The sequence below is a fragment of the Marmota flaviventris genome, chromosome 4 (assembly GCF_047511675.1).
Source record: "Marmota flaviventris isolate mMarFla1 chromosome 4, mMarFla1.hap1, whole genome shotgun sequence".
Taxonomy (NCBI): domain Eukaryota; kingdom Metazoa; phylum Chordata; class Mammalia; order Rodentia; family Sciuridae; genus Marmota; species Marmota flaviventris.
In genome coordinates, this window is record NC_092501.1 from 122,013,588 (window position 1) to 122,031,833 (window position 18,246).

The following is an 18,246-nucleotide window of genomic DNA, read 5'->3' on the forward strand; positions in this document are numbered from 1 at the left end:
TGCTGGGACCATAGACATGTGCCATGGCACCTGGCACTGGAACCACTTTCTTTTTGCAGTTGGGGTATCATCTCACAGGATTCATTGCATATTTTTCTCTACTTTCAATTCATGTTTGAAAAAACCCATAATAAAGAATTAAAGAAAAATTTTCAGCAGAACTAAAGGAAATACTCATCCAAAGCAATGAAAGTCCCATTTCTACATGAAAGTTGAAAGAGCATTTTTCATGGTGTTTTGCTGTGCCTCCATCTTTCTCAGGATCATTGTGTGTTTTGATTTATCCCCTGCTTTTCACACCCTTGCTCACCTTCTCTGGATTTCAACCACGTTATGGTATTCTTTTTCTTTGATTGGGATTCTTCTCTTCAGTATGATTTTGTCACTAATTCCCTCATATGCATCTTCTCTCCTCTTTATATCCACTATTCATTCAGCTGTCTTACCACCAAGGCCCCTTGACCTCATTCCCCTGGAGGGCAATGGTCCTCAACAGAACCAGGCTCCTTATCACTAGTGGCACTCAGAGAGGGGTTGCATACTTGTGCCCATGCACCACTGCAAGACTTACCTGTCTCCCTGCAAATGACCTGTGTGCCAGAGCACTCTGCTTGTAAAACATTCAGACTGGATAATTACCTGTGAAAAACTGAGAGGGGCAACAATAGCAACTGGTTGGGGGAGAGGGGAGAGTAATACCTATTAATCTTTTCCTAAATGGATATTTTACTATTCATATGAAACAGATCAATTCTTTTTAATTCTAACATGACTTTTCATTATAGTATAATTTTTCTCCTGCCTCTTTTTGAGAGATTTCAACTACTTTCATTCCAAAAATAGTTATCTGTCCTAATCACCTCTCTGAGAGGAAGGAAGAGTGAAGTCTCCATTCTCCAGAAGAGCAAATTCAGATTCAGTAACTATAAATAAACTGTGCTCACCTGGGAAGCCAGCAGGAGGACTGAGAGCAACACTTCTGCCTCTCAGGCCCATTCTGAGGCTCACAGGCTTTCCTGAAAGTGTGGCCAGCAGTTCTTTATTGTTCTGTACTGTTTACTTACAGATGTGAAAGTACAGCATGTAATGGGAGGAATTTCATCAGTCTCATACACTTGAGCATGCCTTCAGCATTTATTAGAGGTGTATAATTTTGTCACTAATTCCCTCATATGCATCTTCTCTCCTCTTTTTTTTTATTTTATTTTTTTTAATTGATTGTTCAAAACATTACAAAGCTCATGATATATCATCTTCCATACATTTGATTCAAGTGGGTTATGAACTCCCATTTTTTACCCCAAATACAAGTTGCAGAATCACATCGGTTACACATCCACATTTTTACATAATACCATATTAGTGACTGTTGTATTCTGCTACCTTTCCTATCCCCTACTATCCCCCCTCCCCTTCCATCTCATCTTCCCTCTCTACCCCATCTGCTGTTGTTTAATTCTCTCCCTTGTTTTTTTTTTTTCCCCTTTCCCCTCACAAACTCTTATATGTAATTTTGTGTAACAATGAGGGTCTCCTTCCATTTCCATAGTTTCCCTTCCCTCTCCCTTTCTCTCCCCCCACTAGTCTCTGTTTAATGTTAATCTTTTCCTCATGCTCTTCTTCCCTGTTCTGATCTTAGTTGCTCTCTTTATATCAAAGAAGACATTTGGCATTTGTTTTTTAAGGATTGGCTAGCTTCACTTAGCATAATCTGCTCTAATGCCATCCATTTCCCTGCAAAATCCATGATTTTGTCATTTTTTAGTGCTGCGTAATACTCCATTGTGTATAAATGCCACAGTTTTTTAATCCATTCATCTATTGAAGGGCATCTGGGTTGATTCCAAAGTCTAGCTATTGTGAATTGTGCTGCTATGATCATTGATGTGGCAGTATCCCTATAGTATGCTCTTTTAAGGTCCTCAGGGAATAGACCGAGAAGGGCGATAGCTGGGTCAAATGGTGGTTCCATTCCCAGCTTTCCTAGGAATCTCCATACTGCTTTCCATATTGGCCGCACCAGTTTGCAGTTCCACCAGCAGTTCCACCAGCACCAATGTACAAGTGTACCCTTTTCCCCACATCCTCACCAGCACTTATTGTTGCTTGACTTCATAATGGCTGCCAATCTTACTGGAGTGAGATGGTATCTTAGGGTGGTTTTGATTTGCATTTCTCTGACTGCTAGAGATGGTGAGCATTTTTTCATGTACTTATTGATAGATTGTATGTCCTCCTCTGAGAAGTGTCTGTTCAGGTCCTTCGCCCATTTGTTGATAGGGTTGTTTGTTATCTTGTTGTTTAATTTTTTGAGTTCTTTGTATATTCTGGATATTAGGGCTCTATCTGAAGTGTGAGGAGTAAAGATTTGTTCCCAGGATGTAGGTTCCCTATTTACCTCTCTTATTGTTTCTCTTGCTGAGAAAAAACTTTTTAGTTTGAGTAAGTCCCATTTGTTGATTCTAGTTATTAACTTTTGTGCTATAGGCGTCCTATTAAGGAATTTGGAGCCCGACCCCACAATGTGTAGATCGGAGCCAACTTTTTCTTCTATCAGGTGCAGAGTCTCTGATTTGATATCTAGGTCCTTGATCCATTTTGAATTTACTTTTGTGCATGGTGAGAGAAAGGGGTTCAGCTTCATTTTGTTGCATATGGATTTCCAGTTTTCCCAGCACCATTTGTTGAAGATGCTATCCTTTCTCCATTGCATGCTTTTAGCGCCTTTATCAAATATAAGAAAGTTGTAATTTTGTGGATTGGTCTCTGTGTCCTCTATTCTGTACCAGTGATCCACCTGCCTGTTTTGGTACCAGTACCATGCTGTTTTTGTTACTATTGCTCTGTAGTACAGTTTGAAATCTGGTATCGCTATACCTCCCGATTCACACTTCCTGCTTAGAATTGCTTTTGCTATTCTGGGTCTTTTGTTTTTCCATATGAATTTCATGATAGCTTTATCTATTTCTACCAGAAATGCCGTTGGGATTTTGATTGGCATTGCATTGAACCTGTAGAGAACTTTGGGTAATATCGCCATTTTGATGATGTTAGTTCTGCCTATCCATGAACAGGGTACATTTTTCCATCTTCTAAGATCTTCTTCTATCTCTCTCTTTAGGGTTCTGTAGTTTTCATTGTATAAATCTTTCACCTCTTTTGTTAGGTTGATTCCCAAGTATTTTATTTTTTTTGAGGATATTGTGAATGGGGTGGTTTTCCTCATTTCCATTTCAGAAGTTTTGTTACTGATATACAGGAATGCCTTTGATTTATGCGTGTTGATTTTATATCCTGCCACTTTGCTGAATTCATTTATTAGTTCTAGTAGTTTCTTTGTAGACCCTCTTGGGTCTTCTAAGTATAGGATCATATCGTTTCTCTCCTCTTTATATCCATTATTCAACTGCACCCAACTCCTTTCATTGAGCACAAAAATGTGAATCTGTTTCCCAAAGTGCTACCAAGTCCATCAATCAGAAAGGAGATATTGCTGGTTCTTTGGTGTTTTTCTTTTTTAGCTGAAGAACAAACATGGAAGTCTAGAGAAGCATCTAGTGGATGGGGCCAATGAAGTGGCCTAAAACAGCTGTGGAACATCAGAAGACCACAGGTTCCTTGGCCTGGTTTCAAAGACCCCACCGGCCAAAAAAGCCTCCCCAACCAACCTTACTGCTCATCTCTCTCCAGCTCTTACCCTTTTTTGTGGGCAGGCAAGCTGACTCTCTCCCTCATCAATATTGTGCACTCTATCCTGGTGCCCTCTTCATTTATCTTTGTCTCATCTCCAAATCCTGGCACAGAAATGGGTGCTTCCTCATATTAACCCACTGATCTTGCCATTATCTGCATAGCTGGAGGCTACAGGCTCTGTACCATGTGAGTTTAGCACCTAACAGTGTGCATGCATACATGCGTGCAAGTATGTATGTGTCTATTAGTCAACAGCACTGTTGTAGATATGACGTGAACACTCACCTCTGTTGAAATGCTCTCTGGCCCATCTCTCTTGCAGCTCTCTTGACCTCCTCAGGAACGGCATCCTTCTCAGCATCAGAGATCTGGTACACTGTGTGACCTGCATCCAGCCGATAAGGACCTCCTTTTCCCCCCAGACCTGCAGTGTCTCTTCCTCCTGGAAAGAAACAAGGAAAATACAAATGATAAGTCTGAACCTGACTGCAAAACAAAAATTAGATTATGGTTTTGCAGATAGTTCTGAGAAGTAGCAAGACACGGTGGTAGACACCCATAATCCCAGTGGTTTGGGAGGCTGAGGCAGTAGAATTGCGAGTTCAATGTCAGCCTCAGCAAAACCAAGGCACTAAGCAACTCAGTGAGACCCTGTCTCTACATAAAATACAAAATAGATCTGGGGATGTGGCTCAGAGGTCAAGTGCTCCTGAGTTCAATCCCTGGTTACCCAACCCCACACACAAAAAAGATAGTTCTGAGAAGTATATTAATTGTACTTAACAGTAATTAAAAATTCAAATAACCTTTTTCTTAAAATAAAGGGTTTTCCCCTATTTAGCATGATTTTACACTTTTCTTATCCATCCAAATCTACATGTTTTTCAAGTTCCGTTACGAATTCTATGACACACACTTCGTCTGAGGCCTATACCTCATAGGGATTGATACTCAGGTGTACTATTTATTACTCTTCATTATTTTTCCTTTTCCTAAAAATTATGTAATGGATGGGATCATATTTTATTTATATTTTTAACTCTGCCCTAATTGCTTGAACAATATAAATACTTACTATATATCTGCTAAATAAATGAGTAACTCTTCCTTCACTTATTACCTTATTTTCCCACAAAATAGAAAAAGACAGTGAAGCTATAGATAAAATTTCTTTTGTTTTGAAAATAATGAAAAACAATACACAGAGAGGTTAAGTGACCTAATGATGACCTCTGGCTTAACTAAGAACTGAAGCCAATTATTATATCAACTTTGACTTTTAGCTTTGAATAATATACAATGGATAAATATTATCAGTTTCAGAGCAGCCTTTCAATGTAAACCCACATTTACATATTTATAAGTATATGTCATGTAATACTGTATGAACAATTTATGTTAAAAATGAAAGTTAAATGGCTATAAGGCTAGGTAGGTACCATTATAAGAAGTGGTGGTGACATTGGCTAGATATATTCCAAATGAAATTATTTTAAAATACTACATTGGCCAGGAATGGTGTTGCCCACCTGTAATCCCTGGGACTCCGGAGGCTGAGGCAAGAGGATCATAAGTCCAAAGCGAAATTTAGCAACTTATCAAGGCCCTAAGCAACTTAGTGAGACTCTGTCTCAAAAGAAAAAATGAAAAGGGCTGGGGATGTAGCTCAAGTGGTTAAGCATCTTGGGGTTCAATCTTTGCTATAAATCAATCAATCAATAAATGCTACATTGACCAAAGAAAATATATACATATTTTGGCTAGAATTGGCCAACTTATTATCTTTGCTTTATAAAAATTAGACTATTAGTAAACAGTATATTTTGTTTGTTCACACATAACTTGAGAACTCATGATGAGACCTCAGTTGAGGGACGGTATCGTATACTGTAGTAAGCACAGTATTGTATACTATACTAGTTAAGGCAGACTGCCTGAGTTTGAAGCCTGATTCCAACTCAATAGCTGTGTCTTTCAGGAAATTATGCGAATATTCTGTCTCAGTCTCTTCATTTATAAAACAAGTATAATAATATGATTTACTTCATGAGATTGTCATAAAGCAAAAATGTTTAGAAAAGTATCTGGCAAAAAAATAAGAGCTATATAAGTTACCAATCTTACAATTATTATTTAAATAACTCCCATGCACAGAAGGAGGTAATTCTAGATTTATTAAGTGAAATATCTGAAAGCTTTTAGACTTTGGCTAAATTATAATAAATTATTTTTCTACTTTGAAGCTTTAATTGGTCTAAATAAACTAAGAAGGAACACTTAGCATGAACCACTTCCTTTATGAAAGTCCAGGTAGGTAATTTCCTTTTGGGAACTACCATGACAACAGCCTATTAAATACAGCATCCTTTGACTGAAGCACATCTTACGTAATTTTTATTTAGAATTGGGTGGTGGAAAATTACTTCTTGGATTTGTGTGATTCCTGGCTCCCATTCACAATCAGCCTGTGGCAGAGGGAACAGGAACTGGGTAGTGACACTGAGCTATTGATGGGAAGGTGTGTTTGGGACCTCATTCCCTTCCTCCAGAGGCTGTTCTTAGCTATGCGGGGAGATGAACTGGAGCTCAGCACTTCTTAGATACTCAGAGGTCATCATTTGGGAGAAAGGAGGAAAGGACTTGCAACTGGTAGAGGCTGATGTGAGTGAGGGCCAGAGGAGTCACATGGCCCCTAGGGAAAGTCACCCTGGGGTACAAAGGATATGAGTGGAGAGTTCTTCATGATTTCTACTTCCCAGAGCTTTCAATTTGTACTTTTAAAGTGAAAACTCTTGCTGGAGGTTCTGCAAGGCGTAACTTTAAAGCTAAGCTTGGACATCCCAAACCAGTCCATGAGTTAAGGGACAAAGTGGGCAAGGGAGGGGGACTTTGAGGACTTGTTGGGCCAGAGCTAAATTCAATGTACAGAATTTTGAGGGAGAAAAATGACAAAGATAAAAAGACAAGTTGAAGCCAAGGGCTCTTGATCAACTGAAAAGTAAAAGGGGAAACACAGGTATCATCTGGACAGATACTGGAGCTAGCAGATGCAAGTTGAATAGTAAATAAGAACTTTCACCTGGGAGCAGTCCACTGCTGGGGAGCCTACTTCTGACCTACTAGTTCCTCAATGCATTCCATATGGATTAAATCTTGTTGGCTTGACACTACCTTCTAGATAAAAGGACATTTCTAAAAATAGCCTTTCTTTAAAGAGCTGCTTGATGAATAAACAGAGCAGGCAAGAAGCCTACAGCCTGTTGGATAGCTCATTGTCTCAGCACAGAAACCCATTTCCTGCCCAGGCTGTCAAGGCTAAGAGGTGCAGACTGTCCTCTGTGAAGGTGAAGCTTGGAATCCCTGCCAGCTCTCCTCAGGGCTCAGATAAGCTCAGGCAGTGCGCGGTCTGGCCCTATTCCAGTGGCCCAGCAGATGTGTTGGCTCCAGCTGCCCAAGGAAATAGGAAGACAGCAGTCATGGAACAATGGTAGGGTCTGGCAGCTGAGAGGAAGGAACAGACTCGTTTGCTTACTCTTGGCATCCGTGCAAATAGTAACCAACCCTCCTCTCTCAAAATCTTGCATCCTCATCACACTCACTTCTGAGATGTGAAACACAAGGACTATTTCTTTTCTAGATCAGTTGCTTAAGAAAGAATATACTGTAGATTTCTGGCAAAAACCCAAGTGCACACAGTTTAAAAGAAGGGATTAACACTTGAATGAATACCATCCTCAGGCCAGCCACTGAGCTCAGTGCTTTTACTATCACAATCTTTTTTTAGTCCAAATCATGACCTGGTGAGGCAGTTAGTATCACCCTTTTACCAGTGAAGCAACTCCAAGGGGGTGAGAATGGTGTTAGGTCTTGGGTTAGTGGAGCCTGTGGGAATCAAAATGCCAGGTTCTTCTTATGTCTTGATGCCACACTGGAGCCAAGGGTAAGAACACATTGACTGACTAATAGGGAAGGCTGAGAAGCACAGCTGGTCTCTGAGTCTTTTTGGGGAGTTAATGCAGAGCAATGTGCTGGCCTGATAGGAAGCCAGACCCACAAGAATGCCACGTCTGTGCTACCAACCTGTTCCACCAGCCCAAGTATTGCCACCCACATGGGGCATGTTGTCTGGGTCCTCCTTCCCGTGTTTAGGGGAGCTCACGTCTTCTCCACTGTCTCTGTTGATTGTTATCTAAAAATGAAGAATTGAAATATTATCACTATCCTGGGACCAACACCAGAAATTGCATGACAGAAAGAATTCTTTTCCTGCAAGTCCTTAAGGTATCTCATAATCTTAGGCTATATACACAACAGATGCTGTTTGTGTCTGGCAAAAATTTCATTAGTTAGCCTCCATCTAATTGGAAAGGAGATGAAGTACATTTTTAACAAATTCTTTTTATAAAAGAAAAGGAAATGGGTGGGGTTTCAGCTTTAGAATTTCCCTGGTGCAGAACATGCTACATTTACAAAAAGAAGAGACCTCCGAGACACAGAGCAAATGGATCTCAACAGTTAGACACTTTCCCAGCCATTTAAAAAAATCACCACCTTGATGATCAATCTCAGTGAATAAACCTACATTTTAGTCATTTCATTTTTAAAGAAATTCCATTACTTTGAGAAATGCTATTTTATATAAAATATGTAGAAACAAAACCAGAAAGTGCATATATATGTGGCTCAGTGGTAGATTTATGTTCTATACACCTACATATATTAAAAGTTGCTTGTTTATTTTCTGGACCCACTCCAATGTTATGGTGTTTTATATTTTTCCTAATTTGTCTTTATTTTAACACTGAATTTATGATTCTTGCAATTCAAACAGAAAAACTGGCACTTTAGTTCCCCCTATTTCATTTATTTTAAAGCAACATACCAGAATATACACACCCCAAAATGAGGAATGGTGTTCAGAACAGTTCTTGCAATAATACTGTCAGTGCTCAGACCATTTTTGGAACTTCCTCTGGCACTCTACCTGGCACTGACCTCCTGTGGTTGATTCACTGGACCAAATCTGGTTAATAAGGTGATGAGGTGGGGTTTTGTGCAATTCAATAATGAGACTAGTTTGCTTACATGGGGTTTGACTCTTCAATAAGCCAATTATTAAAAAAGAAGTTCCAAAAATAGTCTCAGAAGTGATAGTTTTATTGAAAAAAAATGTTCTTAAACCATTCCTCAGTGTGTGTGTGTGTGTGTGTGTGTGTGTGTGAGTGTGTGTGTGTAAAAATATATAAAATAATTTGGAAGAGGTGAAATGAAAAGCAAATTTCACTGTGTCTTGTACTTTCATCAAACATTATTTACCTCCTTTAGACATTGCACACACTCCAGTCAGTCTCCTCTGAGAAAATAGATTTTAGGTACTGAAATTAATGGCCTAAGGCAAAAGAAAAAGCACCACTAATAGCTTCCATAGTTACCTCCAAAATCATGCTTTTGAAGTTGCAAAGACACCTGTAGAAGCCATCAGGGGGGCAGAAAACAATGTGTAAGTGCTGAGAGAAAGGAACTCTGTGCTCTTTGTCACCTGTGTGTCTTGCCATGTCATCCGCTGGTAAATGGTGCTGCTTGCACTGACCACAAGGCAACCCCAACCAACCTCAGGTGGGGCCTAGACATGTTGGAAAACTGACTAATTCTTGACCAAACAATCATTTGCCAAACCCTGATTTATTTCAGAGAAATTATGCCATAAAATTCTAGAAATATTTAATTAAAAGTAAGTTGATTTAATTTTGGGTCATCTTATGAATGCTGTTATACTCAAGGAATATATTTCTCTAGGTGGATTACATATGTACATGTCAAGGTTTGGTCAAAGCCATTTTAAGGTCTCTCTGACATAAATAAAGTTTCATAAAAGGGGCAAGCAGAAAGGCTCAAAGAGTTCAACTCAGAACAGAAACTCAAACAGATACCAAGGAAGGACTGTCACTTGAGGAAGTTTATTTCCTGGAGACAGATGTGTGCTACAGAGCCACTGGTCATTCTGAAAGTTGTTAATTGCTGTCTGTTGTCATTCTTGTGTTGAGAAACATTTGTAATGCATTTCCCTTGAGAAGTGGTTTCATCCAGAAAAAGCTCAAGTAAGTCATTCTAAAGACAAACATAGACACTACTGAATTAACTTAAGGGAATCAAAATTTTCTTCAAATCAGAAAATATGGCCTTTTATAACTTTTGATAGAACCTGATACACAAGCTAAAATCCTTGACGTGTTTCCTAAAGTGGACACCCTCTACTTCCTTTGAGGTATGTGTGCAGTGATCCTAAGAATCATTATCCTCTCACTTATGAATTTAAATGGAAAAAAAAACATGGATTTTGTAAACTACAAGTCATAATGTTTCAGAGTAAAGCAATCCAAAGCCAGTACAGGGAAGAGACATGACTCACTGAAGCCCTATAATTCTGGGCAAGGCCCATATATTTTAAACTCTTTCTTGAGCACATCCTTTAAAAAAATCAATGAAATGATATAAATAACCAGGATATAATTTTAGAAGACAAGTTAGCTCTTGGAAGTATGAGTGGACTACATAGTTGCTTACCATTTTCCATCTAGTTGTTACCAAGCAGGAATTTCTACTTGCCTACACAACATCTATTCTTTCTTTCTTTTGAACAGAATCAGATGAATCATGGAATTAAGCAGCAAAATCCAATTCCCCTGTGCAGGTTCTAGAGAATTGGTCTAGGGGAAGCCATGTGACCTGAGATGCCAGAGAAAGTCTGTCAAGAGGCTTCTAGGAAAGCTTTCCCTCTCAGGTAAGAAGAGAACATCCTGGGGAAAGCTTCTGACTATCCTGAATGCATTATTTTCTCCTACCTCCACTGCACATGTGTGCACACCGATACACACACATACACCCACTGCCTGCCTTGGGACACAGGTGAGTTAGGACATGACATACAGAGCTGTAGCCTCCACCTGGAGACCATGTAGTGACAAGAAGGTGGCAAAGAGTGTATTCTTCTTATGACACTTTTGAGCTAGGTATCCTGCCCTGGAGTCACTCAGCTTTTATCCTCGACATAAACAAACAATAAGTGTCCTTAGAGTTTAAGTCACTGTTAGTTGGGCTTTCTGCAAGTTGGACCCAAGGGCATGAGAACTAATTGATTCATCTATTAAGGGATGAATGAGAGGCAGCAGGGCAGAAGCTACTGTCTTGACTTTCTGAGAAGGTTCTACTTTTAAGAAGATATACCTTGAATTTTCTGACATTAAACACTTCCATAATTATATCAGATCAGTGATTGTACTTATTACAGCTGCTTACTATTTTCTTGATGGATTAGCAACCAACTGAATGTTATCTATCCATTTGTTTTATAAGCACAAACACTCCTGTGCCTATTTGGAGGTGTATTTACAACTCACTAGGATACAGAGATGCATGAAAAATGATCTTTGCTTCTATTAAGATATTGCATAAACGGAAGCAAAATCATAGCATGGGGTGATACAGGCCGTCATATGGTACTGACCACATCTGCCTGAATCATATTAGAGTCTGAGGTTATTCGTACCCACAGACCAGAAAGTTCTCTCACAGTTACAGAAAGGATGGAAGTTGCATTAACATGTACATAGGAATGATGATCTTTCATATGATGTCAGCTGGCTAAAAAAAATAAAAAGCTAATCACCAGTTTTTAAAAGACTCTGTGCATTTACAATGACAATGCATGACAAAAATACCTTTGTCTCATATGTAACTTTTCCAATTTTCATCTCTGGCAAAGCCATCAAATAAGCAATTTATCTTCAGTTCTTGCCTGGCCTGTTGGTAACATTTGCTTTCAAATACTCAATGAACTTCTGCCCTCTTTAATCCCTCACTGTCTCTACAAAGCAGAGAAGACTCTGACTTTTGATCACTAATACCCATTAATGACACTGTAGCTGACATTCACTAGCACTAAATAACTAACCCTAGAAGGCAGTCATATTCTAAGTGTCTTTATTACTAATTGAAATTTGAAATCTTTTTTCCTTTGTTAGAAAGTCTAGGAATCAGAAAGCAGGCAGAGATGTTAGGATGGGGCCTGGGGTTTATGAGGCCTTCCTTCTGGCCCTGAAAAACCAATGCTGGGTGACTTGTGACATTACAAGTGATCAACAGTGGCTGGTCCCTGGTGTGTCCTGTACAAGCCCTGTCTTCTGGTGTAGATAGCTTTCTGTCCTTTCTCATGGGCTTCTTCAAGTCAGCCAGCAACCTCCCCCTCTCTCTGGCCGGAGCCCTTTGCCCACAGTCCCTACCCAACCCCCTTATCTTTCCTTCCTACTTCTTTCTGCCTACAAACTTCCAAAGACTTATATATATATGCTGATTTCTGGCACAAATGTGTTTGGTAAATCTTTTTAAAAATTTGAAACTATAACTCAAAACATCCACTGTCCTCTATCCCAGTGCTCTGGAATGTTCTATGTATCCTGATCTGAGTTTACAGAGTCTTAGAGTACCTTCTCACTGAGAAGATGTTCTTCACTAGGAGCCATTAATATGTAACAAAAACACCCAGTCCAAGTTAAAATGACAGGTTCCACAGGGTTGGCCTAAAAGAAGGGCAAAATACCAATTTACTAATATTTGACAATGTTTTTTATTCTCTGAGAAGTGTAGCTAGTACAGTGGCTTTTACTTGTAGCCTTGTATATAACTGGTTCTTAATAAGTATGTGCTAAATGCATCCATGGGAGGATGTTTGGTGACAAAATATTAATAGTTTAATTTGAATATAACTTTCACCATAATAAGCTGTCACCTGGGTACCTGGTGAGACTCTTTCCTGTCTTGCCTGCGAGTCCATGATTGGTACCTGGCAGGCCACAGGTTAGCAGAGAGCCATCTTCTAATAAAATCAGAATACATCAGCTCTCAATTGTTCTTTAAATTCTTGACTTCCATTCTTTTTTAAAAATTAATTAATTAATTTATTTTTATTGATTTAAAAAAATAAATGACAGCAGGATGCATTACAATTCTTATTACACATATAACCACATGTTTTCATCTCTCTGGTTGTATATAAAGTATGTTAACACCAATTCGTGTCTTCATACATGTACTTTGGATGATGATGTTTATCACATTCTTACCACTGCCTCAACCCAGTTTCTGGCCAGAACCCTCACTAGTCCCTGGATGGGCTTTCTACCATGGCCTGTGAGTCTACAGAGATGGCCTCTTTACTTGCTCGCTCCCCCAAGCACAGCAGTTTGAATGGCTGTCCAAAATATTATAGGGTTGCAAAACTCATTCAAAACAACTTTTCACTTGACTAAGAGTATATACTTATTTCATTCAATAGGAAGAAAGATAAAGATTTTTTGGAAATCTGGGAATACAGAATGCAGAATGCTGAAAATAAGAGGCTATTTCATGGGTTAAGATGTTATAAGTACAAATTGTTATGGGAAATCAAGTGTTGTTATCCTCGTGTGTAGGTGAGTGTCAAAAACAAATGTTCACAACCCACAGATACCAGGGACACCAAGAGTTTACTGGCAAGAGATGTTCCCCTCCTGTCACCACCTCACAGGGGCACATTTAGTATTCCAAACATTCACAGGAAAACAACTGCTAATTAAATTCCAAGACAGCAGGGGTGGGGCAAACTGTCAGTTCTTCATATATTCTACTTTTTCTATTTTGGCCTCTTATTTTTAACCTTCAAAAGGTTAACATTCTAATGCATCATAAGAAAATATGGGTGGGGGGACTACATTTTAAAAAAGATTAATATTCAGTACTGGGATCAATCAATGACCAGCCTCAGACCTCCATAGCCAAGGGAAGGGTTAGACACAAGGCAACCTTGGGTACAATGTGTAACAGTGTACAAATACTTTGGTTTTGCAATGTTCAAGGTGGTCCCGGCAACTGACATTTCATACCATATACTTATATTATTATTGAACCTGAACTACCTCTCCTGGCATTTCCTGGCTGGGTGACTTTAATCTTATACTTAAGTTTTGTGCTTTCTCCAAAGAAGAAAGCTGATTTCTCAATTTTTGAAGCTTCTTTCTCCAAAGAAGAAAGCTGATTTCTCAATTTTTGACAGGTTATTGCAGCACAGTCCCTATGGAGGGGCATTTCTGGCTCAAAACTCAGCACCTGGTTTTCCATTTTCTTTGTTTCTACTGAAGTCACACTAGGCCCCTAGCTAACATTTCTACCAGCCATGCTTTACCACCTCAGGTAAGACAGATATTTATGAAGTTACTGCCTGTACTTCACAGGTCAACAGACTCCTCTGAGGTATCAAGGAAAGCTAGGGAGAGAAGGGTGGATACAAAAGCCACTCCCATCATTGCCCTGGGGAGAAGCAATGGGGATTTTTAATATGACCCAGGTCCTGAAGGTTCTTGGAAGCGCCCATCATGACTATGTGCAACAGCATTTAGCTGGGTAATTATTGTCAGAAAAGACACTGACTGAGCATCTCTGGACAGGTTATTGCAGCACAGTCCCTATGGAGGGGCATTTCTGGCTCAAAACTCAGCACTTGTTTTCCATTTTCTTTGTTTCTACTGAAGTCACACCAGGCCCCTAGCTAACATTTCTAATAGCCATGCTTCACCACCTCAGGTAAGACAGATGTTTATGAAGTTACTGCCTATTGATGTTTACCCTGCATGTCCCTAGCCATTTCCTCAAGGTACTCAGAGTCCCTTTAAAACCTGTGTTGTAATGCCAGAGATAACAATCCCTTTTGCTTCCCACAAGCCCAGAATTGTCACTTACATACTTATTGGCAGTTGCTGTGCATTAAAACTATTAACCAGAATACCACACAGCAGCATAAGGCAAGGCAACAGAGAAATGAGCAATCTGCATTGCACACACACAACTTAGGAGGGGGTGGAATAGCACTCAGTGGCTGAGAACATTCACAGTTGTATTTTGATGCTCACTGTGGGAGGGAGCATTTCAGGTTGTTGCATTGACTTAAAAGGCTCAAATCAGCAAAAGGAGCATAAGCAGGAGTCATGTATTAAGTAATGGCAATGTACTTTTATTGTAGTGCAACTACGTATGCCTGTATGTGCATACTGCATACATTCACACACATAGTTTTTTTTTTTTTTTCTGGGCTGCTAAGTCTCCTCTTTTTTAAGTTTTTTAAAAAATTATTTTAAAGAACATATTTCAGTGACAAAATCATACTGCAAACAGGGTGTGGCACGTAGGAAGAGGTGGCTAGGCATGTAAACTAGGATGAGCTCTAGATGCCAGTGTCAGACGGTAGGAACAGGTCTCATTCTCCTTGTCATATGCAGCCCTGCACAGACCTGGTGCAGCACAGAAGCTCAGAGACTCTGGTGAGTAAGTGAATGACAGTTACTGACATTGCCACTGTAGCCATGTCAAGGACACAGAATGGGCGCACTGGTACACAGGGCTCCAAGAATTTGTAAAAGCTTGATATTTGCTCTCCTGAGACTTAAGGAGGCAAGTTGCAAAGCAGGAATTTGGGGATAGGAGAAGAGTCTTATTAGATCTGGGGCTTGGTAAAACATTCTTCTAATTTTCAGTTGTGAAGGCTCTTGCTATCTGAGCAACAAATTTGGAACACTAAATACCATGTTACCCATTTCTAATTAAATTTAGCACACAGTTAATGACACAGATTTATATTATGGATCATTGGCATTGAGCTACACACTAATTATAAACAAACAAATGGCATAATGACTGTAATCAATTAAGGATTCATATAATCAAACATTGAAGAGTTGGTCATTTTATCCTTTGTTTCTTCACCAGTCTGAATCTATCAGGTTCCACTTATATCAAGAAACTCTTACTCCTAAAATGTCTGAAGTTCTGGGTGTCCTTTCAATTTTCCATTTCTGCCCTCAGTGGTTCCTCTTCTCCTTGCAGCCCATTCCATTAGTTTCCCACTAGGCCCATCTCAGGATTCCTTCCAGAGAGCCACTGAGGCCTGGAAGGTTGAAAGCTTCAGACAGCACAGTGTTTGGTATCTGGATAAATTTGCCATGGACATCATGGAGAGGCAATTTACAATGAAAAGTGGATCATACAGAGGGGAGAAGAGAAAATACAATGTAGAGATTCTAAATTAATCTAGGATCTCAGAAGGCTGAGCTGGGCAAACAGGGTAGCAGTCAGACTTCCTCTGTATCCTCCCATGGTCTGCATTGCTGTGCAATTTTTTTATGACACTTAGGAATTTTCCACTGGCATCACTGGACCCCATGACCTGACACTGTAATATTAGGGTTGCACAGCCATTTGAGGTAGCTTAAAAGAACCCTGGTTTTCAGAAACACACTTTGTCCCCCACTCCTGTCTTATTTTGATATGTCTTACTATCATTTTTCTGAGTCTGAAATAGAAAATGAGGTTAGGCCTCTGTAAGACACAGATGGTAAATGAAGGAAAGTGTCTGAGAAGTATAGGAAATGTTTGAGAGGAAGGGGTATATAGCAGAGACAACACAGTGATCCTAGTTTTGGAATTAATTGGTGAAGTGATTTGGGACAAAGTTACTTATCTGCACTTTACATTCTTCACTTAGAAGATGAGGAGGATGGCTGCAGAGATATAACTCAAGTGAGTTACAGGGTTCTCCTGACTGGTAACATTTTACATAGTTATTATAACATGAAACCTGAATACTAGTCTAAATCAAATTCTAGTGTACATTTACTGGGTGAGGAATGCATCACATAGTAGAATGGAGAAGTGGAAGCTAAATCCTGAACTCCGTGATTGTAGTCAAAAGACAATGACCTAATATGAGAAAAATCAAGAAGAAACATGAGTACACTGGTGGAAAATTCAAAGAGAGAGAGGGAGATGGTGGCAAAAATGATTGTTTCTGAGTTGTTTCACAATAAGTCTTAACACATTTAATTTTTAAACTATGTATATCTATATGTACAACTTGCCTGTCAACCTTCTACCTTCATGTGGTACAGTGGTTACCCCTTATTTGCAAGGACCTGTTTCTAGACCCCAGTGAATGTCTGATACCACAGATAGTACTGAACTCTATACATTTGGTGCATTTCCTATATACTCATAACTCTGCTACAGTTTAAATTTAAGCATGCTACAAGACTACTAATAAAAGAATAAAATGGAATAATGATAACAATATATGCAACAATATTACTAGGATCACTACTCTTGCTCTTTGGGATCATTACTAAAATAAATTAAGGATCACTTGGACACAAGCACTATGACACCACAACAAGAACAGCTACTAAGTGACTAATGGGTAGGCAGCACCTACAGTGTGGATTCACAGATATACTGTAAAAGGGATGATATTTGAGTGGGACAGAGAAGAATGGTGTAAGATTCCAGCATACTACTCAGAACAGTGTAAAATTTATAACATATGAAGTGTTTATTTCTAGAACTTTCTATTTATTTGAATCACTGAAACCTCAGAAAAATGAAACATAGACAAGGGGGAAGGTGACTATAGTTTATTTAATAAACAGTGCCGTGAGTCAGACACCCTGCTAAGATGCTTGGATACAAAGTCAAATGAGACCTGGTTCTACACTTCATGGAGTTTTTAGCAGGGAGTGGGAGGGGATCTTTAGTCAATACCAGTGCAGAGAGTTGGTAGAGTACCAAGCCAGGGGTCAGCACAGTGTGTCAACAGAGACAGCTGGAAGGGTCTCCAACCCAGGCTGGGGTCAGGACAAGCTTCCTAGAAGAGGTGATGACCAAGGGAAATCTTGAATGAAGAGTAAGAGTCAGACGGCACAGGAGTTTGGAGGACTCAGGCAGAAGGAGCATCAGTGAGTGGGGGCTGAGGTGAAAACAAGGGGTGAAGTGACAGTCTACACTGAGAGCACAGCTTCCCTGTAGCCCTCACCACAATCTGTGTACATGACACATATTCACAGAGGTTCGTGATTATAAGATACCTCATTCTCAAACCCACTCATTCCACTGAGTCAAAGTGGAATAAACTGATCAGAGCACATAGAAAACCCCAATAACCAGAGAAGAACTTAGGGCTCTTTACTGCTAAATTCATTTTCCTTATTGAAGAACATCAGGGAGAAATGTGTTCATCATTGTGGCACTGCTTCACAAGTAATCAGCATGTGCATTTATTAAAAAAACAAAAAACACCTAGCTCAGTCTTTACATCTGGATAAACACTTAAAATGTATATTACTTTGCAACTCCTCCTCTCTGCCCTCCTCCCCACAATCCTGCCAGGCTGTAAGAGTACTCACTGCATTTGTTGTGGGTTTGCCTTTTTTAAATAGATATTTTCAGCTTTCAAATGTGATTTACTTGCAACATTTCTAAAGTTGCAGAGAAGCATATAAGGTCCATGCCAGCAGCCTAGAAACCAGTGGCTGGTGTTTAGTTCTTGTTCGGCAACTTTGGAGCTTGGAAACCTTGTATAATACTCAAATTCCCAGAACCTCAGTTTTCTCATCTATTAAATAGTTATAAATCTATATACCACCATCCCCCATTTTAAAATTCCTGCCATGTCTCTGACTATTTTTGTTTGTGTACTTG

The 18,246-nt window shown here is 39.5% G+C and overlaps 1 protein-coding gene across 1 annotated transcript in view; it reads right to left on the reverse strand.

The window, feature by feature from the left end:
- The window catches only part of Vwa8 (von Willebrand factor A domain containing 8), a 394,300-nt gene that overhangs the window by 48,791 nt on the left and 327,263 nt on the right, over positions 1-18,246 (reverse strand). Inside the window, exons 38-39 of the mRNA XM_071611473.1 lie at positions 7,774-7,882; positions 3,979-4,135 (exon numbers count right to left, since the gene is read on the reverse strand). Of these exons, the coding sequence (XP_071467574.1) occupies positions 3,979-4,135; positions 7,774-7,882 (266 nt within the window). The remainder of the gene's footprint in view (positions 1-3,978; positions 4,136-7,773; positions 7,883-18,246) is intronic.